We start from the raw sequence: 24,532 nt of genomic DNA on the forward strand, positions 1-24,532 counted from the left end.
CAACACCGGCATCTCCAAATCATGCTTATTTGGACATGTTGTGTGACATTCCAGCACAGGTGGGACTTGAACCCAGGTCTTCTGGTCCAGAGGAAGTTGGCTGAACTTACCTTGTCTGGCCTACATGTGATTCCAGACCCACAGTAATGGGGTTAACTGATCTTTGAAATGGCCTAGCAAGCCAGTCAGTTCAAAGGCAATTAGCATAGACAGAAAATACTGGCCTTGCCACAGTCTATGCAAGAATTTTAAAAAGCTGCTTGGAGGGATTTATCCCCTGGGAGATGGTGCTATATTCAGCCTGTGTTGTTTATGTGTAAAAACACCCAACGATTGGGCTGCATTCCCACGCACTCACACTCCTACCTTGAGCCACTGTTTCTCGGTTAAAGAGTCGCTGTAGTCCACCTCCTTGCGCTGCCGCGAGCCTCGGCCAAACATTTTCTCCTCTTCCTCCTCACATGTCAGCCTTTCCACCTCAGCATCATCTTTCAAGATCCAGTTTGGAAGCTCATCTTCCTCCATTAACCGTGGTTTCCGCTTTGGGTTTCTGGCCTCTTCGCGACGGCGGTCCAAATCCATCCGCTAAACCGAGCGAGAGAGAGATAACTTGAAGGGTCTTCTATGCTTACATTCCCTTTGTCTTTTGGGTTTACAACTGAATGGGACCTCCAGTGCCTGCTGAATCACACATTGGTCTGCCTGACACTCCAACAGGACCACTAAACTCAGTGACCCAGCTCCCACTCCTTTGGGATTTCTCCTGCTGCTGAGGGACATCTGCTAAAACTGTGATCCAGCAAGAGGGCTCCATGTTGAAGAAAAAGGTCACACTTTCCCAACAAAAGATTGAATGAACATCTACTTTAAAATGCCCTTCACAAGCTTGAGAAGTCTCAAAGCTCTTTGCAGCCAATGAAATACTTATAAATTGCACAAAGCAAGCTACCACAAGCATTATTGGTGATAACAATGAAATCATCTATTTTAATTTTGCTGTTTAAGGTTTAACTATTGCCACAACACATTGGAAAGTACTCCCTCCTATTATTCTTTGAATGTTGCCTTGGGACTTTTCATGCTCATCTGAGAGATTCTTGGTTTAATGGCTCAGCAGGACCTCCAATAGTGCAGCACTTCCTGTGTACTGCACAGAAATATTAGCCAAGATTTTTGAACTCTGTATTATGGATTGGGACTTGAACTCACTGAGTCTCTGATTTAAAGGTGAGAATGCTACTCCTGAGCCATGGTGACATTACCTTGTGCTCTGGTAGGTAATGACAGAAACTCCTAAACGACCAAGCCACGTGAATCTAAAGGTCCTAGCTTCTATACAGAGTCAATTCATTTCAGTTTGTATAGGGCTCAATACCCTGGATTTAGGTGGTGGGGAATAAATCAGATAAGGCTTCTTACATCACGACTCAGAAGTTCACGATTAAAAGTTCATCTGTCAACATTGGCCTGGCACATATTGGGCCAGCTATGACGAATTCCAAAGTTGAATACGTGGCTAACACTGACTAAGTTCATACATGAGGCAAGACTACTTAATCTAATAATCTGGAGGGCTTAAAGGCCATTGGAAACTGTAAATCAACAGGAGTCAGGGTCTACAGTATAGGAGAGTAGAAAGAAATCAGGGTATAAAAACAATGTTGCAGTTTTAAGTAGAAAACGTATTGCTTGTGTTTTTGTCACGACATACCATGAAGAGGTCGAATTCCTCTTCGTGTCTGGCTATCATTTGATTCACTGTCTCATCATCGGGAACTTCATCTTCTTCCTATAAGCAAACAGATAGCAGGTTAAATGTTGCGATGGTGGATTCAATGGGCTGAGGTACAATCCAACAAATTCTCTCTGCAACATGAATATTCTAAATGGTTCTGTGTTTAACTGTTGTTGTTCTTGAGAAGGGGAAGTACAATGCACAAACCAGAGAATTCTCAAATACAGGTTGAGAGCTTGATAGCCCACATCCCATTGTGAGTCCCAAGATTTGGTCTGCCTGCTGACAGGTGATGCAGAGTCAAGACTGAGCCATTTGGTTCAGTGAGAAGCATCAGGCTGTCAAACACCAACCATCAAGATACAGTGCATAATACGTACAAGGGACAAAGTAAGAAAAGGGAATAACGTTTAAAACTGGCATGTCACTAATTGAATCCAAATTCTTTCCATTTTTTAAAAATGGACACAGCATATTTAATCAGACTTTGCGAGTAACCAAAGTTATCATTCCAAGCAACGGGCTATAAACTATTAGTCAGTGCCAACTGCAATCTGGTTCAAGTAGCTAATCATTATGAGATTCTGAATTCAATGACAGGCAGGACAAACCAAATATCTAATCAATAAATCAAAGGCACTCAATGCTTATGATTGTGACCTTACAACCAACCAGTTGTGGAAATGCTTGCACTCACTCATGCAGTCTCTTGGAGACTCAATTCCGTAAAATATAGAAGGTTACAGATTTAAAAAATAAAGCAAACCCTCATCTTCTCACCCTGATATTATGGTTCATATATGAAAGAGGGCAACATGGCACCATGCAAAACAGATGCTTAACAAACTGTGACTGTGACATTGACATGAAGCTGGTATCACAAGGCACACATTCCACACAAGGTTGATTTCTGATTCTCATTTTTGGTCACATTAAACTACAGTCAGCTTTACAAATGGCACAATGAGCTTTCAAATTACACAATTGACAATTTTAGGGAAAACATTCCAACCATTATAAGGAGCTGAAACTCAGTGTCTTAACACAACTTATCACAACATCTTTATAAAATTGATAGCTTGAATTGAAAATGGGGTGTGTAACTGTAAGGGCTACAACAAAGAGGTTTATATGGAGAATGAGGTATGCAACAAAGCAGGTTAAAACTGAAAGCCTTGTACTGAGGATGGGTGAGAAACAATGAGAGGATTATGAGTGGGAGCCTTTTACTAAGGGTGTCTGATAGAGAGGGTTATAATTAACAGACTTATATGAGGGTGCGGTGTGCAACAAGGAGGGCATTATAACTGGGAACTTTATAATGAGGGTGGGGTGTACTCCTTAAGTATGTTTATTTTCTTTTATTCCAAAACATCACTTAAAGCAAAGAAACATTTGGCATGCAGTAATAAAGCAAAGGATCAAATATAAAAATGAAAAGAAACAATGTTTTTTGGTATCTTTTCTCTGCCCTGCAACTTCTCCCCATTATACCCACACCTATTTTGGAGATGAGATGGTTGAGGAGGCAGGAGGGGACTGAGACCTTGTCTGGGAACATGCTCACTTCAGAGAAACAAGAATGCTACCATCAGTTGCAACAGGCAGCTGATGCCCAAGGTCCTGTCCTTGAAAGATTTCATTATAAGTGTGGCTAATTAATAGCATGAGACCACAGGCAGGGGTTTAGTGATTTCATAGTGTAAATGTGTTGCGGACAAGGAACCATATCTAATCATCTCCTGTGAAACATCTGCCTCCCAGCAAGGCCACCAATTCCATTCTGCATCACTGCATGCTCTTAAACAACCTCTCTTTGTTTCTTTAATTATATATTATTCATTATCACTTCTGCCAGCTTATCCCGCAACCATTTCCAGAGCTGACAGAAAAGGCCTCTGCTGGCAAGGTACAAGAGAGGAGGTGGGATTGTCTCCCTGTCCATGAAGGCAAATTTCCACCTCTTACACCAAATACCAGGAACACTCCCACTGGAAGCTGTTGGCCTAATTTCTAATAGTTCAGTAGAGGTCAGCCTGAATCAAAAACATGAAGTTTTCTTAGACTCTTACAGCACAGAAGGAGTCTATTCAGCTCATCATGCTTGTGCTAGCTCATGTTCAACAGTCAACCAAGAAAGCTAACAATGCGCTAGCCTTTATTACAAAGGGATTGGAGTGTTAGAGTAAAGAAGTCTTCCTGTAATTATATAGGGCAGTGGTAAGACCACACCTGAAGAACAGTGTGCAGTTTGATTTCTTTACCAAAGGAAGAATATACTTGCCTTTGAGGAAGTGCACCAAAGGTTTATTAGACTAATTCCTGGGATGAGGGGGTTGCCTAATGTGAAGAGATTGAGTAGAAAGGTTTATGGTCCCTAGAGTTCAGAAGAATGAGATGTGAATCTATTGTAACATATAAAATGCTTAAGGGGCTTGACAAGATAATTATGAGGAAAATGTTTCCCAGGGCTGGTATTCACATCTATGGGTCACAGTCTCAGGATAAGAAGTTGGCTACTTAGGACTGAGATGAGGAGAAATTTCTTAACCCAAAGGGTTGTGGATTATTTCAGTTCTCTACCAAAGAGCTCAATCATTGAGTACATTTAAGTCAAAATTTGAGAGATTTTTGGATACTAGGGAGTCAAGGGATATGGGGATAGTGCGGGAAGGTGTAGCTGAACTAGAAGATCAGCTATAATTATGTTGAACAGAGAGCAGGCCTGGGGAGCCAAATGGCCTACTCCTGTTCCTATTTCTTACATTCTTAAATCCAATTGGTCCTACACTCCTGCTCTTTCCCCAGAACCTTGCAATACTTTGACCGTTTCAAGGTATGTATCAAATTTCCTTTTGCAAGTTACCACTGAATCTGTTTCCACCACCATTTCAGGCAGCACATTCCAGATTTTATCAACTCACTGTGTTTAAAAAAAAAGTCTCCTCATCTCCCCTACTCTTTAAAATCTTCTATTTCTTGAGTAAGGAAAGGTTGGTGAATGTGGGATGTGCAGAATTTCTGCAGTTTTCCCAACTTAAATCCAAAAATAAATGTAAATTAATAAGTAAACAGGCCCCCTCTGTGACAGGAGGCTCCACTGTCTCTCAACCAACACTTGTAAAAAATCTTTTGGCAAAAGTGTTCACATCTGCAGAAAACACTTGACGTTGTTCCTGCTCTTTTATAACATGATGTGTGCATAAAGTTTAGCAACATTTTGCCAAAGACCTGAAACAAGAGGAGCCCTCCGGCACAGCCTGAGAATAAGATGATGCGCAGATGCAGGTCGGACTACAAACTAGTCTACTTACAGTATGTCCTTCCGATCCTTTCACCTCCGCTGCCACAACCTCAGACTATGTTAATTGGGGAAGAAAAACAACAAACAAATATCCCATTACTTCATTTATTAGTCACCACTGATTACATGGAAAAGTTGAGACAAAAAAAAAATGTTTTTTTACTAGAAGTTACCCCAGCTATAGACAAGGCCAGTGGAATTCTGTGGTAACTTCTGGTCGAGGAGGAGGCAGTTTTTAAAAATTTATTCATCGCATGTGGTAGTTACTGGCAAGGCGACAATTTATTGCCCATCTCTAAATTTGTTTGAGAAAGGGGTTGTGAACCACCTTTTTGAATACTGCTGAATAGCTTGATAGAGCAATTCAGAAGGTTACTGACGGCCAATTACATTACTGTAGGTGTGGAGCCATACTTAGGCTAGACTGGTTAAAGATGATTTCCTTCCCTAAAAAACAGTAGTGAATGTGATGGGTTCTTATGATATTTAGGAGTTTAATAGTCAGCATTATGGTTACTAGCTTTGAATTCCATCTCATAATTTAAACTACATTTAAATTCCCCAACTGCATTGGTGGGATTGGACTAATGTCTCTAGATCATTAAACCAGAACCCTGGATTCCTAGCACAGTAAGATAACCTACTACGTTATTGTACCCTCAATATTTTCAGGATCATGTTCCAGCATCTCCTTAATAGAGGTTCTTGTCCCAGCATTTGATTAGGAAACACCTGTTGGAGATGCAGTTGAATGATGAAGAGGGAGTTTGGTCCTTTTGACAGTGAAGGGTCATCTGTTTTATGTGAATGAAATGGATCATCTTTGAGTTTATGAGATAAAAGCAGAAAATGCCTAAATATGCAGCAGGGTTGAAGCGAAAGATGGTAACTTTGACCAAGCATTTGTCCAACTGTTCTAATGCTCTTTTGACTCATTGCCAGTGTTTTTGTCTGATTATGCACCTTAAGAAAGAGCTTGCATTTATATAGCATCTTTTATTAACTCAGGACACCTTAAAGAACTTTACAGCCACTTTTGAAGCATTGCTACTGTTTTATTTTCAGAAATGTGGTAGCCATTTGCACGCAGCAAGATCCTACAAACAGTAATGGTAAGTTAATCTATTTTAATGACATTGGTTCGAAATTATGGCATGGAATTATTTATAAAGGGGAAAATGGGGGCATCCTAAAGTGCTGAACTCATGAGTGGTCTTCTTCATCCCATCATTGAACAGCATTGTGGCTGGTTAGACCAAGGCCAAATTTGGTGCCCAGCTCTACTTGTTCTCGCTGGTAAGCTGCCTTCTTGAAATGTGGTGCAGGCATACCCACAGTGGTGTTCATGAAGGAGTTCCAGGATTTTGACCTAGTGACAGTGTAGAAACTGTGATGTATACTTCCAAGTAAGAAAAACTCATGGCTTAATGGGTAACTTGCAGGTGGTGGTGTTCTCCAGCACCTGCCACTCATCTCATTCTCAGTGGCTGAGGTTGCGAGTTTGCAAGATGCTAACAATGTTCGGCTTGATTTTTGAGTTCCAGTTACTGGAATTTATCTCGAAAGTGTGGCCTTCTGAGTCTGAGGTGAAAATGCTATCCATGAACCATGGTTGACTCCTTGGGACATTTTATTACATTCATGCTATGGATTCATTCTATAGAAATGCAGGCTGCTTGTTAAGCAATTCAGGCAGAGGCTTCATTTCATCTGAAATCAACATTCTCAACCTTTTATTCTTCAGAAGATCACTGTATTTCCATTCCTTGGTTTTTCATGTGTATTGTGACATTCAGCCCAAAGTCATCAAACACTTTGAGGTTGGGTTCAGAAGGTACAAGTGATTATTGTCAACTGACTGCTATTGATGTTCAGCATTTCTATTGTCAAATGACATAAACAGCTGTAACTGGGCAAGGACAGTGGTGGTAAATCACAGCCTGTTCATTGTTGCTTGTTTTCATCTACAATGTAGACCTTTCCTGTCACATTCTCGGGGTATGATGGAAGATGTCTCTATGCAGCCAAAGAGGGAAGAAACATAGCCACTTTTTCCCCAAAGACCATGGCCACTGATCAGGTATAGAGTAAATACAACTGGAGCTTGGTAAACATCCACAATAATGCTTTGAGACCACAGAGCAACCTCCCCACTGTTCCTCAAGTCTCAGATCAATTTTGTTACTCTGAGAAAGATCTTGTTGCTGAGACAGCCAGTCTCAAACATAGAAGATTAAAAAATTATATAATCGAGATGTCTTAAGATAATTAAAGACATTGACCCACTGGATAGAAACTATTTCTACTGGTTGGATAGTCCAGAACAAGGAAACGTAATCCTAAAATTCGAGCTAGTCTGTTTAGTGGTAACTGCAAGAAGCATTTTTTCACACAAAGTGCAGTGGAAATCTGGAACTCTGTCCTCCACAACAATGTTGAGGCTAGGGATTAAGAGAAAAATTCTACTTTAATAGTTTTCTTTTGTCAGATAGGGATTGAGAATTATGGAACTGAGGTGAGTAGGTGTGATTAACCATGATCGAAGTAAAACAACAGAAGCAGCTCAAGGAGCTGATTAGCCTAGCCTATTATTGCTCCTATGTTACTTCATTACTGATGTCGTTCCTCTCTTCTGCTGTCTGCCACCATTGTTTTCCAAGTGACTAATCTTCATGGGAATGCCTGTATTGCGAGTGTCGGCAGGCTTCAAAGGCAAACTTGAGCCTCACTGTATTTCCACCCTTGCTGTCCCACACTCATTTATTCACAAAAAATACAACAGCATTTAAATAACAGCTTTAATCAGGTAAAACATCCCAATCACATCATTGGAGTTTTATCAGACACAATTTCACACTGAGCTACAAAATGAAACGTAAGCATAGGTGACCAAAGCTAGGCCAAAGAGGTTTGTTTCTAAGGTCTTCTTAAATGAGGAGAAAGAAAGGTTCAAGGGAGAAATTGCAGAACTCTATGCACAGCCATCTATGATGGAGGGATTGGAGAAGTACAGAGATCTCAGACGGACAGTAGTGCTGGAAGACGTTCCATAGATAAAGAAGGGCAAACAGGAGAATGACAGCACACAAGCTCACATACACATCCAGCAGATGTTGCTGAATAATGATTTGGACCAGAATCCGGGACAAAACAGCTGTAACGTGGCAAGGACAGTGGTGGTAAATCACAGACCATAGCCTTGGCAGCTACATTGAGGATTCTGTTAAGCGTCCTGTTTAAATTGCCAACTGAGAAATTATGAATAATAAGACCACCCATTACCCAGCTAAGGAGATTTGGTTAGTACACAGAATGAACAACACTAGCCTATAATAAGTTCACAAAGATAATACTTGGTTTCCTTTATGATGGCACTAAGTTACTTTGCAGCTCAGTGAGTATCAACGGCTCTGCAGCTAGGTCATGTCTGATCACCTTGGTGCTCCCACTAGATTAGACAAAACATTTACGCATGCCCAAAGTCAGAATTTACTGCAATGGAATTATAATTCTGAGCTAAGATTCCGATGAGCACATTATAACTAGCACAAGTTTGAAAAGAGTAGACATGCAGCTACAACAATGACAATAACAACTTGTAGTTATGTAATTCTTTTATTATAATAACACGTTCCCAGGTGCTTTACAGGAGCGTCAAACAAAATTGGAGTCACGTAAGGAGATATTAGGACAAGCGACCGTAAGCTTGGTCAAAGAGCTAGATTTTAAGGAGTATCTTAATGATAGAAAATGATGTAGAAGGCAGAGAGGTGTACCTTGAGAATTCTGGAGCTTGGAGGCAGGCAGCTCAAGGCACAGCCACAAATTAAAATTGGAGCAATTAAAATTGGGAATACAAAAGTATCAGAGGAGCCCGTATCTCAAGCAATTGAGGAGATGGAGGAGATTATAGCGATAGGGAGGAAAGGAATTTGAAAACAATCATATGAATTTTAAAATCAAAAAACCGCTAGATCGTGAATTATTGCAGGACAGTGAGCTCAGAGGTGAATGGGACTTGGTGTGAGTTCAGACTCAGGAAGATATTTTAGATGACATCAAATTTACAGAAATTAGAATGTTGCTCAGCAATGAGTTGGAGTAGACAAATCTAAAGGAAACAAATACATTGATGAATGTTCCAGGAACAAATAATACTGGGAGATGCAATGGTGTGGAAATGATGGCAGAATGTGTGGTTGGAAGCTCAACTGAAGGGTCAAATATGACAGTTTAATCAGTCTTGGTTTTGTCAGAGACAGGGATGGAGTCAGTAGCTATTTTTTTTCCCGGTTTGAAGCAGGAACCAAGACAATGGCTTCAGTCTTCCCTAAATTAATTGAAAGAAATTTCTGCCCATTTGGTATGGGATACTGAACAAACAGTCTGATAATTTAATAACAGAGGAGGAATTGAAAGAGATGGCAGTGAGGTAGAGCTAGATGTTGTCAGTCTACATGTGAAACCTTTGCTATTGGATGGTGCTGGCATATGGAAGCATGTAGGTAAGAAATAGGAGAGGATTTAAGGCTTTATGAAAAATATTCCTTCATGCATAGGATGTCACCCTCACTGGCTAGGCTAGCCCTAATTAACTATCCCTAATAGCTCTGATAGAGGTGCTGGTGAGCCATCTTTTTGGGGAGAACCCAAAGATAACTATGTGGAAAATGAAAAGGAATTCTCTGCTACAACTGGATAAGTAAGAATGAAACTGGGAAAATGCAGTCAAATTCAGTGGGACAAGAGTAAAGAGGCATTGGAGGAGGATGGTGTGGTCAACCATGTCAAAGGTTGAGGACACATGAGAAGGATGAGGAGGGATAGTTTATCTTTGGCACAATCACATAGGACGTCATCTATGATTTTGATAAAAGTTATTTTGGAACTGTGGTTGGGTGGAAACATGATAGAAAAGTTAAAATATGAAGTTCCAGGAAAAATATGAATATATTTGGGAATCAATAACAGGTGAGAGAAATTTGTAGAGCAAAGAGAGTCAGTGGTTTGCAAAGACAGAGGAATCATGGATTAATTTTTTGAATAAAGGGTAATAAGATTAGAAAGAGAGAGGGACAGTACCTGAGGAGAGAGGACTAGGATCGGAGGTTGGGTGGCCGAAAATTTGTGGGAATTGAAAGAGTGAAGACAGTTGGAATGGAGAAGGCCAAGACGCAGCATTTTTAGAGTTTCAAAATGATGAATAGACTCTGATAAATTACGGGAAAACATTTTTTGTCTGCAAGTAGATCAAGCACAAGTGAATTAAAGATTTAAAAGTATTAGCAAAAGATCTAGAGGGAAGACAAATACATACTGGTATCTCAAACATTCTGAAAATGTGCTGGATGGTGATTCCATAAATCATTTGAAGTGGAGTTGGACAAATACTTGAGACTGAGAAAGTTATGGGCAAAAAGCAGAGTTGTAGAATTAATTACAACTCTCTTTCAAAGAGCCAGCACAGGCATAACAGGCCAAATGGCCTCCTTCTGTGCTGTACATTTCTATGATTCCATGAGTGCAACTGATGGTCATGCCTTTGTTGCTATTAAGCATTATTCTTGAATTTTCTTACTTGCTTAATCAGCAAGTCAGCAAGTAGCTGCTTGCATGCTTGATTCAGATAATGCAAATTAAACAGGATTACAGGCTGGGGCTATGATGCTAAGACTCTTGACATTCACAAAGTAAGAAATGTCCCACCTTCCCAAATCTGCTATACAGATTTTCAGGCTTATTCTCAGGCATTGAGTGAGTTCTTCATCTTCAGCTCCTTCCTGCCCATCACATCAGCTCAACTCAGAACTGCCACAGTGTATTGTTTCCCAAAATGTTCTGACAGCCCGATAGCAGAGCGCAAGGCTCTGTATGAAACAATATCATATTATATGGAATATTTAGACATCATGTGGAATATCAGCACACTGTATGGTATATTTGCATGCTTTATGCTAGATTCACATGTTGCTTGTGGGTCTGTATACATTTTAAAGACACAGGATGTTACACAGTGGCTCAGATTAGGCAGAGTTTCATTTTATACTCACTTCATCCTGCTCCTCATGTTCGAGTATAGCCTGAAGAAATGCCCGCCTCTCGTGGCTGGAGGACTTCTGATCGAACATCCCAGCTTGGATGACCTTCTGGTCAACGTTGAGCTTGTATTTAGCTGCTGCTAAGATCTTTTCCTCCACACTGTTCACAGTGCACAGGCGCAGCACGCGTACTTCATTTTGCTGTCCGATGCGGTGAGCACGATCTTGAGCTTGTAAGTCCTGAAACAAACCCAACCATGAAGAGCTCAGAAATGCTGCTTTTCATTTTCTTTCTTCATCAATGAGCTTCTCCCTCTACATCATATTCACTCTCAGGCTAGAAGGTGGGCTGGCACCCCAACTTCCTGGTTATTGTTGCTGCTCTTTAACTGACTAGTGGGAGGTGCAATAAAGTAGATTATCTTGGAGATTTTTTGGTATTATGATCGAGATTATGAATAAATGTAGCACCTTCTCACCACAAATGCACCATGTACCACAATGCCCTGACACTGAAAATGCCAACTCACCTTGGGATCTTCCTTTTCCCATGAGTCTCCACTCTTGAAGACTCTTCCCTCCTTGAAGTGTCGACTTCCTACAATATCCTTTCACCTTGTTGCCTCGACAGAGTTATTATTTACTGATCAGAAATGAGTAACCTAACTACCTTTCTCTCCCTCTCTAATTGTAGGACATTGAGTTAATGGTAGCAACACTTTGCTTCCCTGGAGATCATAGAATTATACAGCATAGGAGGCCGATCACGTCTCTGTCAGCTCAGTAAAACAATCATTCATTTATTATACCATTTGCATGTATTTTTCTTTCCAATATGCTTTTTAAAATTACTTTTGCAACTGTTCTTGCCACTCTTTCAGAAAGTGTTTTCTAGATCACAACAACTTACTATATAAAAATATTTTTTTCTTATTTCTTCCTCTCTTATATTATAAATCTTATCTCTCTGGTTATGGATCCTGCTAATGGACACAGTGTTTCCTTACTTACTCTATCAGAACACTTCAGATTTTGAACATTCTAATAAATCGCCTCCTAGCCTTTTCTTCCCTAAGAAGTACAATCCAAGCTCCTCCAGCCTACCCACCAACAGAAGTTCCTCATCCCATTTCTACAGTTTGTATCATGTTCTGTTACTACACTGAATAAATTAAACTACATTCATCATAAAGCCCAAAGACCAGCTCTTGAGGAGGTTAATACTGAATATTAAGAGGTCAGGCTCAATGGGTGCACTTAGCAAATTACTGAGAAGTGACAAGTTATCAGTAGTTAATGAACAGCTAAAGGTGGGGAGATAAGTGGGTTAATTACTTCTGCCTATTTATAGCTGGATTGTAAACCTAAAAGGCAAGCATGAGCAATGTTGTTGGGTCCTTACTCAATTGCCATAGGTAACACATTAGGCAACTGATAAAGCTCCTTTTCTATTCCCTACAGATATAATTTACAATTATCACTCTCCCTCCAACCAGGGGTGTTTCCTGTGTCTGATAGAAGCAATTGGATCTTAGCTCATGGGATTTAATAGCAAATTAGCAGGTGTGTTCGCTACTTTGCCACTTATATTGCCATCTTAACAATCCAGAGTTGATCAGTTCAAATCCCGCTGGGGAACTGGATGCAATAAATCTGCGCAGTAGGCTATTACCAACAAAGATGCAACTTCCTGGATTATTGTAGTAACAAGCATGATTCAGTTATGCTTCTCAGGAAAGGCAATCTACCAAGCATAACCCAGTTCAGATTACAACAATCCTTCATGCCTGTTGAAGTAGCTTATTCAATTGTAAGGCGAGTCACAATCAATGATCCAAACTCTTCCCTGTGCACTGCAGGAATGGGTGATGAATGCTGCATTGCACACACCTGTCAAATCCTCACTTTTACAGCAGTTTACTGTGGTTGGACCTCAAGTTGCTTCGAGCCTGGTGACTCTTGCAATTATAGGGATCACTTCACAACCACCCAGCTGAGAAACGCGCGTGTGTGTGTGTCTCATGAGAGAGAGAGAGAGAGAGAGAGAGAGAGAGAGAGAGAGAGAGAGTGTGTGAGAGTGTGTGAGAGAGTGAGAGAGAGTGAGTGAGTGAGAGGGAGAACACATGTGTGTCAGTAAAATGTGATGTCCCTACCACTCCAAGTGTGAGTAGGTTGCTTGCCAGCTGATGAGCCTGGAATATATGAACAAAAAGGAGCCTTTTGTCCTCAAGCGTGTTCTGCCATAGAGCCAGAGTCCTACAGCATGGAGACAGGCCCTTCAGCCCAAACTATCCATTGCAGCCGAAATGTCCATTTATGCTAATCCCATTTCCCTGCACTTGGCCCATATCCTTCTAAACCTTTCCTATCCATGTATTTGTTCCATGAGATTATGCTGATCTGTAACCTAGCTTCATACACACACCATCACCCCATATTCTTAATACCTTTGGTGAGCAAAATATCTCTTGAATTTCAGATTTAAAGTTAAGAATTTAACTTCTTTTCTTTGTTCGAGGGATATGAGTATTGTTGTTTAGGCCAGCATTTATTGCCTATTTGTAACTGCTCTTGAAAAGATAGTGGTGAGCCCTTTGCTGAAACTGATGTAGTCATTGGAGTATAGATCAATCTGCAATGTTGTTAGAAGGGGATTTCCAGGGTTTTGGTCCATTGACAGTGAAAGGATAAGTGATATTGTTCCAAGTCAGGGTGATGTGCAGCTTTAAAGAGAACTTGCAGACTGTGGGGTTCCCATGTATCTGCTGTCCTTATTCTTTTAGGCAGTAGGAGGTTGTGACCTTCCAAAATGCTATCAAAGGAGCCTAGGTAAGAGGCTGTAGTGCATCTTGTAAATGGTACACACTACTGCCACTGTGCATTGGTGGTAAAGGGACTGAATGTTCATTATGTTAAATTGGGTGTCAGTTGAACAGGCTTTTTTTTCTGGATAGTGTTGAGTTTCTTGAATGTTATTGGAGTTGCACCCATTACAGTGACATTATGCAAGTGGAGAGTATTTGATTACACTCCTTGTTTGTGCCTTTAGGTGGTGGACAGGCATTGGTGAGACAGGTGAGCTACCCACTATAGAATTCCTTACCTCTGACATACTCTTGTAACCACATAATTTATAAGGCTGGTTCAGTTTAGTTTCTGGTAAATAGTAACCCCCAGAACATTGACAGTGGGAGATTCAGCACTGGTAATGCCGTTGAACGTCAAGGGGCAATGGTAACATCCTACCTTGTTGGAGTCATTGCCTGGCACTTGTGTGGTGCAAATATTCCTTCCCATTTATCAGCTCACGCCTTAGATGCTGTCCAGTTCTTTCCGCATGTGGTCAGGACTGCTTCAGTGTCTTGAGGATATCTGATCATTGTGCAATCATCTGTGAATATTCCCATATCTGACCATATGATGGAGGGAATGTCATTGATGAACCAGTTGAAGCTGGTGGACCTAGGACATTCATGAAAAACTCCTGCAATGATCTCCTAAAACAACAATCACCTTCCTTTGTGCTAGATATAACTCCAACCAGTTAACAATTTCCCCCTAATTTCCATTAACTCTAGTTCTACTAGGATTCCTGATCCCATAATCAGTCAAATGCTATCTTAATGTCTACGGTTGTCACTCTCAGCTCAACAATTCCACTGAGAAAGAGAATTCCAACCTCCTATCTCTCTTTGAGTGTAGAATTGTTTCCTAGTTTCACAGCTCAAACATTTGGCTGTATGTTTTTTTTTAAACCATGCTCCTATCTGTGGACTTTCCACTAGTAGAAAGAGTTTCTGTCCATCTATCCTATCAGTTCATCTTATTATCTCAGAAAATTTGATTTAATCACTCCTTAAAATAATAAATTCCAGGAAATACAACAATGGGTTATGTAATTTCTCCTTGCAATTTAACCCTATGTACTGATAAATCAATGCAGTATTTCTTCCAAGGCCAATATATCCTTCCTGTTCTTTTGATGTCCAGATTGCTCAATGCATTCCAGATGTGACGTGGCAGGTAAATCATGATGTAGTTCTTTGGAATATAAAGACCAGGACCATTAATGATCTTTTAATGATCTGTGTATCAGGTCGCTAAGTGTCATTGGATTGCTGTTGATTCTAGATTTTCATCATTTAGAAAGTATTCTGTTCTATTCGTTTTAGGTCCAATGTGGACGATCTTGCATTTGTCTACACTGAAATGTACCTATCAGTTTTGTCCAGTCACTTAATCTTTCAACATCTCTTTTTAATTTTGTACTTCCAATTATACTGCTTTCAAGACACTTTATGTCATGAACAAACTAGGAAATGCAATTTTCTACCTTATCATCGCAAAATATTTAGGCCTCAACTCAGGAACTTGTGGCACACCATGAGTTACATCATGCCAGTTATCTGTGTTAGCCTTATTCTCCGACTCCTATTGCTCTGCCAAATTCCCAGTCTGCTCAATAATTGCTGTCAAATAAGGAAGGATACTATTAATTACAAGTGCTTTGAGATTCTGGATGGTGATCGTCTGCGACAGACATCTAAAGTTCTAAAACAAGGCAATAAAGAGTTAATTTTTGGGGGCTAATTTCTGATGGCTGTAATTATAGAAATTGACATCTGTGGAAGTGTTGCTGTGAAACTTTCAGTGAACAGTCACTTCCACCTGCAGACTTGGCACTTGAGTTCTGGTTTCACAGACAATCTGTAAGTACAACACCCAGCAGGTAGAGTTTACAGAATTATTCTGCTGACTGCTGAATGAACAGCTTGCTAGAAGAGCGAGAAGCAGTCCAACTCCATGGCCACAGATCAAGGACATTAGAAACCTACCTCTACAGAGAAACACAGACCAAACTTTGTGTGCTAGATTTGCTGATCATTGTGTGGTTTCCTCTGTGCAGTGGAAACCAAACAGATTGGGCAATCACTTTGTCGAACACTTCTGTTCAGTTTGTAAGCAGGAGCCCGAGCTTCCTGTCACTTGTCATTTAAATTCTCCATCCCACTTTGTCTTCCTACACTGTTTGGCGGTTTGTAACATTCTGGAATCAATACCAAGTTCAACAATTTCAATTGTAAACACTGCTCACATTTTTCAGGGTCTGGTGGAGATTCTGCATTTGTAATCTTCACCACCCCAAGACCCGTCTTGTTTTGTTACTTTGGCCATGAGTACCCACTTTTGCTTTCATCACTATTTCTTTTGTTGTTTAATTACTCCTCTTCTGAACACTGAAGTGTACTTTCCTTTTTGTTCTTTCATGTTCCCATTACACTGACCTGATAACTTGGTTGCAAACTGTTCACCTTTACACCTTTTGACAAAGGGATTTGTGCATTGGATAACTGCAATACTCACTTGGTGAGGATTCCAGTCGCTGTCAAAAATGACAACAGTGTCTGCAGCCTGAAGGTTGAGGCCTAGACCTCCAGCCCGAGTGCTGAGCAGGAAGATAAAGTAATGGGAGTTGGGCTCATTGAAAGTCTTCAGCAGCATCCCACGGTCCTCAGATTTGGTGGTCCCTTAAAGAGGGTGAGAACAGGTTGTTAGATGGCACATTCGACAGAACTTAATGTCTGCCCTACCACCATCCTGCATGCCAACATCATGTTCCTGACTGAAAATACTGTCTTTAGAATACTTGGTAGTGTGGAGACAATGGGGAAAAGGGGACAAAGATAAACCATGAAAAAAAACTCTAGTGACCACAGTCATATTCATTCAGTGCGATGATATCTCAGAATTGGTGAAATTATGGTTATATTACTGGACTAATAATCCAGAGAACACCCAGTTCAAATGCCATCTCAGCAATGTCAGATTTTCAATTTAGTTTAAAAGCAAAGGAACGGCATCAGTAAAAGTAACCTTGAAACTGTGGGAAGAAACCTATCATTCTTATCCAATCTAGTTCAGTATGTAGCAAATTCATAACTGCCCTCTGATTTCAAGAAACTCCACTGCCATACTTTCAGGGTAAACAGAGATGGGCAATAAAAGCCATTCTCACTGGTGACGCCTACATCCCGAGAATGAACAAAAGCAGGATCAGCAGTTGGATAGTGAGTGATCTCCAAGATAACTATCAGACAGCTCCATCTGGCGGCAGATCTATTCCATAACCAGCAGAGAAGGAATCCCAGAATGTAGCTGCACTATGGGAGGTCATTCAGTTCAGTATGTTTGTGCCAGATAATGGAAGGTCCCGCTGAAAAACAGGACATCAGCCTCAGCTGGAAAATCATCTAATTTGTCCCAACCTCCTTTGAAACCCATTCAAAGTCACCTACCAAACTAGGAGAATCATCAGTCAGGAATCTGTATGGGGATAAAGGTCGCCAACTCTTTCCAGAGGTATTCCTGAAGGTTACATCACATGGCTTTTTTCAGAGAGTAGGGAGCAAGGAAAGGGAAAGAGAGTGAGGAGGGAACATGTTCTAACAAGCTACCTTCTGTTCAGATATCATATCTGGAAGCAGGCTCTCGTTTCCCCATAAATTTAGCAGTGCTACCTGGCATCTGTCCAAATAAAATGGAAAAGTATAAAAATTGATACAAATTTTGGATAGGGAAGCAGTTAATGATAGATCACCCGCAAAGTCAAGACCTCTGCCAATGGGTACTTGGACTAAATTGGGTTCATTGTGTTCCACCCATAACCCTTTTCTTCACTTCACCCTCCCTGTGTGGCAAGGTGCTGCCCTAGGATCTCAGTATATGCATAAAGAGCCAGGGGCCCAGTAGAATCATGTCCACTCTGTTACGTAATTGAATTCCCTGCTTTCCCCAGATTTGGGATAGGGTCTCAGTCAGGGCATATGAAATTCCCACCCTGCTAGTTTTCTGACAGCAGAGAATTTCTCAGCTCCAGACTTCAATATGGAGAAGTACAGCAGCTCACTCTACTGGCATTTTTCATAACTGCAACAAGGTAGGCAGAAAGTTTCTGGCCCCAGCCTCACATTTTTGGATATTTTCTAGCCAACCTGTTCAGAAATGTTCTGACGCATCTCTGGAGTAGGTGGGACATCTCACAAGAGCCATTTCACCTCAATTTTCAAACTGAGCGGGTCGATCTCAGTCAGTTGTCCAATAATGGCACTACAACTGGTCTTATCACCTTTCATCAATCATCTTAGCCATTTTAGTCATTCCTGGACCCAAATTTTTGGTGTAGGTCACCAAATCCTCCATAGTTTCAACCACTTCTGCTGCTGTGAGATATTCCAAGATGCCTTTGCAGACACGGATGATTTTACGAACCTCCATTTCAAATGTCAACAGTAAGTTTGAAGTTCCAGAGAGAATATCTCTAGAACTGGCACGATGGCTCAGTAGTTAGCACTACTGCCTCACAGTGCCAGGGTCTCAGGTTCGATTCCAGCCTTTGGCTACTGTCTGTGTGGATTTTGCACATTCTCCCTGTGGCTGCGTGGATTTCCTCTGGGTGCTCCAGTTTCCTCCCATAGTCCAAAAGATGTGCAGGTCTGGTGAATTGGCCATGCTAAATTGTCCATAGTGTTCGGTGCATTAGTCAGAGGGAACTGGGTCTGAGTGGGTTACCCTTCAGAGGGTCAGTGTGGACTAGTTGGGCCGAAGGGCCTGTTTCCACACTGTAGGGAGTCTAATCTATATAAAAAAAACCTGTGAACGAAGATGGAAACCTTGCAGAGGGGTTGACAGGGGGAGTAGTGGAGAAACAGAAGATAAAACAAATTGAGCTGAACTCCCTGTGTCTGACTGGTACCTAGTTAAAACTTAAAAAAAAAGTGCTGGAGAAACTCAGCAGGCCTGGCAGCATCTATGGAGAGAGAAATACTTTGCAAGTCTAGTATGATCCTTCTTAATAACTGAAAAGAGCTGGAAAATGGTGGATTTTATGGAGAGACGGTGGTGAGGAGGAGCAAGATAAAGAGCAAGTGGAACAAATTACGAGAATGTTGGAAAGGAGCCTAGTTACTCTCTGCTGATAAGTACTGCAGTGTTTGGCTATTATGAACAGTTGGAAATAAAATCAAATTTCCGGCATCTGCAGTATTTTCCTTTTGTCATTAGAGTCATAGAGACGTACAGCACGGAAACAGACCATTCGGTCCAACTTGTCCACGTCAACCAGATATCCTAAATTAATCTAGTACCATTTGCCAACACTTCGCCCATATCCTTTTAAACCCTTCCTATTCATATACCCATTTAGATGTCTTTTAAATGTTGTAATTGTACCAGCCTCCACCACTTCCTCTGGCAGCATATTTCCATACATGCACCAATCTCTATGTGAAAAGATTGCCCCTTCGGTCCCTTTTAAATCTTTCTCCTCTCATCCTAAATCTATGCCATCTAGTTCTGGACTCCACCACCCCAGGGAAAGGACCTTGTCTTATTTACCCTATTCATGTCCCTCATGATTTTATAAACCTCTATAAGGTCACCACTCAGTCTCTGACACTTCAGGAGAAATAGCCCCAGCCTATTTAGTCTGTCACTATAGCTCAAGCCCTCCAACCCTGGCAACATCCTTGTAATTTTTTTCTGTATCGTTTAAAGTTTCATAATATTCTTCCTACAAGAGGGAGACCAGAATTACATACAATATTCCACAAATGGCCTAACTAATGTCCTGTACAGTCACAACATGACCTTCCAATTCCTATACTCAATGCCCTGACCAATAAAGGGAAGCATACCAAACGACTTCTTCACTATCCTATCAACCTGTGACTCCACTGGCAAGGAACTATGAACTTGGACTTCAAGGTCGCTTTGTTCAGCAACACTCCCCAGAACTTTATCATTAAGTGTATGAGGCCTGCCCTGATTTACCTTTCCAAAATGCTGCACCTCACATGTATCTAAATTAAGATTCATCTGCCACTCCTTAGCCCTTTACTCTGAGGATGTTCTTCCAATTTTGTTGTCATCTGCAAACTTACTAAGTATACCTCCTATGTTCACATCCAAATCATTTCTATAAATGATGTAAAGCAGTGGACTCCAGCACTGATACTTGTCGCACACCACTGATCACATGCCTCCAGTCTGGAAAGCAACCCTCCACCACCACATTCTGTCTTCTATTTTTGAATGAGTTCTTTATCCAAATGGCTAGTTCTCCCTGTATTCCATGGGATCTAACCGTGCTGAATCAAGGTTAGAAGTAGAGTTGATTGTGATGTTCTACTAACACAAGGCAGGGTTGGTTAATTCAGAGCAATACTGGGTGACATTTTAAATCTATATGGCATCAGATGCCATCACTTCCTTAATATGGGTTGGTTTAAAATTATTTCCTCAGGTGTCTATTCTCAGAAATGAAATGTCATCCCTGGAATGAGAAATGATGTAGGAAGAGGAGTGTTGCCTGGAGAACTCCAGAAGGAGTGAGTGGCTGGTAGACTGGAGATGGAGGAGTTAGCAATACCAGATGACCCACTCACCGTCCAGGCGAAGGTACTTGAAGCTGCGGTATGTGAAGTAATCTTCCATGATGGTCATCAGTGAGGTCATCTGGCAGAAGAGCAACACTCTGTGATTGGTGGCTCGCAGCTTGGGGAGAATCCTGTCCAACAGTTCAAACTTCCCCGAGGCTCGGTAAAGATCAGCCCTGTCAGCAAACAACACAATTCAACAGAATTCCACACTGGCCTCCACCTCAGTGCCAGACCAGATTGACCAGTGGCCCAGAACAATAACCTTAGAAATTAATGCGAAAACAGTTGCTCCCTATCCATCAATGTTCCTACATTTGTTTTCAAGTCCCTCCATAGCTTCACCACCCACTTCCTATTTTTGTAACCTCCACCAGACTTACAATCCTTCAACATCTCTGCACTCCTTCAATTCTGGTCACTTAAGCATCCCAGACTTTGATTACTTGACTGTGGCAGCCTGGCCTTTAAGTACCCAAGTTCTGGAATTTTCTTCCTTAACTTCTCTGCCTTTCTCTTCTTTAAGAGGCTGTTTAAAACCTAGTTTTTGTCACCTGCCATGGTAACTCCTAATATGGCTCAGTATCCAATTTTATTCAATAAAGTTCCTGTAAAGCGTCTTTTAACAATTTACTATGTTAAAAGTAATACATAAGTAGAAGTTATTAAATAGAACCCCAATGATTGTGGTCACTTTGTGATGCCAATGCGTTCTTTAATGTTAGTGTTAGTTATCGTGAAGCTCAGCTTCAATACTGTCGCACTAGCCACGAACAGATAACTTGTCATCATAAATCAATTTTCTCTCATCTATAGCCTGCTGCACAGTAACCAACATACTCAGATCTTACTGTCTAAACTACCCACTATGAACCATGGTTGCTCCTCACCATTAGACAATCAACCCATTCTAGCACTTAAAAAACTGGTCGGAATAGATCACGTGTTTACAGCAGGCACCTCTTAATCAGACAGTCATTAGATTAGATTAGATTAGATTAGATTAGATTACTGACAGTGTGGAAACAGGCCGTTCGGCCCAACAAGTCCACAATGACCCACAACCCAGCCGTACCCCTACATTTACCTCTTACCTAACACTATGGGCAATTTAGCATGGCCAATTCACCTGACCCGCACATCTTTGGACTGTGGGAGGAAACCGGAGCACCCGGAGGAAACCCATGCAGACATGGGGAGAACGTGCAAACTCCACACAGTCAGTCGCCTGAGGCGGGAATTGAACCCAGGTCTCTGGTGCTGTGAGGCAGCACTGTGCCGCCCACAAATATACAAACTCCACACAGACAGTCACCGAGGCTGGATTCGAACCCGAGTTCCTGGCGCTGTGAGGCATCAGTGCTAACCACTGAGCTACTGTGGGTCATTTTCGTCTTGAGCTTTTCTTTAATCAACCCTGTTTATAAGTGGAGGTCCTCTGAGTGTTTGCTCTCAGGATCACAGACATTTTCAGCCATTTTGACAAATTGTTCAACTGTTTATGATTAGGGAAGTAGCTCAGGTCATGTCTACTAAATTTTAAGCAGGTCATTGTTCAAATTTATCCTCAGCTGGTCTTGGTTACCCATGTAGGTTCAAATTACTGAAACACATCCTTACATATTAAATTAGTTAGTCTCATCATACAGACAACACATTCAGCCCAGGTAAGTGCTGCTTTCTGATTTGTTGTAGAGACTATTGCACTTACCCTTGTACAATGCCTCCAGTGAATCCTAAGTGTTCTGAAAAAGACTCCTGGTTGAAAAATAAAAGGGATGAAGATGTAAATGTGGAGGACAGAAGCAAGTATTGCAATATTCTCAGTCCTTGGGCAAAAGTTGCAACACTATTTGGAATGAGGTGAACTCCACCATAGCAATAACACATTCTGATTTGTGTCATTGTGACACACATACATACACAATACACATCCATTGATCCGTATATTTCTGTCAACTGATGATTGGGAAGCAGAACTAACTATCGATCTCCCACTCAGTGAGAAGCCATGCAAAGAGACTTTACAAAAGGGCACTCCAGTTCAGTGGTTTGCTGGAAACTGGTGTGAATGTTTAAACTGCAAACTCTGAAGAAATACTGATTTTACTTCAATGATTCAGCAATCAGTGCACACCCTTTACACAATTAATTTAATGCAAAGATTTTCTATAATCACTCTGACTTTAAAAAGCAGACAAAGTTTACATGAATGAATGCCATGCCACTGAGCATGCTATCCATTACACAATCACTCTAGCATCAGGTAATCACAGCTGCTCACTTCCATATGAGTTCAGTGTTAAACTATTTACTGGCACAAAGCTGCAATACATTCATGTAAACCTGAACAATTAGAGCTTTTTGAAGTTATGGGCCACTGCAAAGTTTACTGGTCTATATTTTGTAAACCCCCACGCCTCACATGTTTGTTCTAGGCGGAAAGTAATTAAGAAAACAGACTGGATTCCCCTTCCTGTTTGCTATCCCAGGATTTCTGTTGGTAAAACACATGGAGAACTTTGGCAAAAAGAAGGTTGAGATTTGGTATGATGTTTTCCACTGATGCACAGTTTTTACAGGTGACGCATAGATGCTTGGGTTAGGGTGGTCAGTGCTCGTACAGGCAAACCCTGCAAGAGAGAGCACCCTCAAGAAAAGAGAAAACTGGAATCCAACCCAACTTTGCCCTCAATGGATCTCCAGCAATGACAGATGCACAACCATGCATTTGTACAATCACTCATGGGTATGCTCACATGCACAACCAAACATTTATATTTATCAGTACAGTTCTTGGGTAAGTAATCAGAGGCAGGAACACAGTTCATTTCCCCCCTGTATTACACTGGTGAGTGTCTTCCTTATCCTTACCCCTGCTCTGGAGCTCTCTTGTCTTACAGATGTTAAAATAATGAGAATTACATACTTAAAAGAGATTATGAGAGTATTAGTGGGGCTTTGACAGAGAGCAAATAATATATTTTTGGGGTTGTAGCTATGGTTCTGAATAAAGTTGATATTGTACCAAGTGCCAACTGTTGCCCTGCGACACTAACACATGTAGGCAGAGCTGCTTACCTCAATGTGCTGAAACATATATGGGTGGTTGCAAATCTTTCTCAGTTGCATAATGGTGTTCATCAGTGTCTTTGTGCCTCCTTTGCCCTAAAGCAAATAAGACAAAGAATTCACAGTTAAATGGCAGCACTTGGCCTGAAGAAAGAGTGCAGGAGTTAGAGGTTGAAACATGAAATAATTGCAGTAAACGACATTCTCCACTGGTGCTGAGACTGCAGGCTGTCTTCACAGACAGTGCTTCAGAACATCAGATTTAACATTTAGAAATGAAAATTCCTGAATTTTATGAATTGTATGAAGATTGCAAAGCTCAACAGAAGCTTTTGAGTTGGAATTCACACATGAGCATAACATACAATTACATAAGCATTACAACACAGAAATGAGCCAAACAGCCCAATTAGTGCTGTTGCTAGTGCTTATACTGGACACAAATAGTCTCTTAATTATTTATTTAACCCCTTTGCCTTCAACCACCTATCTAACTTGCACCAAATTCCACTTGACTGTTACCCCTTCAGCTGCTGACCTACAAAGACTCCTATACCAGCAATGCCTCACTTTTAAAATTCATATTCTTCCTTTGATATTCCTCTGGTCTCATCACTCTCAAACAACTTCTCTTTGGTCTCTCGCACATGCCCAAGTTTAATCACTCCAACAAAACTGGCCATACCTTCAACTGACTTGGCCCTAAACCCTGGAATTTCTTCCTAACACTTCTCCTCTCTATGAAACATCCCTTTTTAAAGATACTCCTCTTTGACCAAGCTTTCAGTCATCTATCTTATAATTTTGTTAAATGGCTCAATCTTAACTTAGATTTGATAACATTGTTATACAGTGCATTGGAAGGTTTTACTATGTTAAAAGTACGATAGGAATGCTAGGATTTTTGTTGTTGATCTTAAATATGAACATGAGCCTTGCTGTAAATTTT

At 41.0% G+C, this 24,532-nt stretch overlaps 1 protein-coding gene across 6 annotated transcripts in view; it reads right to left on the bottom strand.

The window, feature by feature from the left end:
* The window catches only part of smarca4a (SWI/SNF related, matrix associated, actin dependent regulator of chromatin, subfamily a, member 4a), a 105,218-nt gene that overhangs the window by 12,106 nt on the left and 68,580 nt on the right, over window positions 1-24,532 (bottom strand). For 4 of the 6 annotated variants that reach the window (XM_060855254.1, XM_060855253.1, XM_060855257.1 and 1 more), the window contains 8 exons: window positions 23,593-23,679; window positions 22,223-22,269; window positions 20,521-20,687; window positions 16,442-16,605; window positions 11,090-11,317; window positions 5,050-5,094; window positions 1,712-1,789; window positions 367-585 (listed from right to left, as the gene is read on the bottom strand). In XM_060855254.1, the coding sequence (XP_060711237.1) occupies window positions 367-585; window positions 1,712-1,789; window positions 5,050-5,094; window positions 11,090-11,317; window positions 16,442-16,605; window positions 20,521-20,687; window positions 22,223-22,269; window positions 23,593-23,679 (1,035 nt within the window). The remainder of the gene's footprint in view (window positions 1-366; window positions 586-1,711; window positions 1,790-5,049; window positions 5,095-11,089; window positions 11,318-16,441; window positions 16,606-20,520; window positions 20,688-22,222; window positions 22,270-23,592; window positions 23,680-24,532) is intronic. The other 2 variants (XM_060855256.1, XM_060855255.1) reach the window with 1 other exon arrangement.

This window comes from Hemiscyllium ocellatum, chromosome 45 (genome assembly GCF_020745735.1).
Source record: "Hemiscyllium ocellatum isolate sHemOce1 chromosome 45, sHemOce1.pat.X.cur, whole genome shotgun sequence".
NCBI lineage: Eukaryota > Metazoa > Chordata > Chondrichthyes > Orectolobiformes > Hemiscylliidae > Hemiscyllium > Hemiscyllium ocellatum.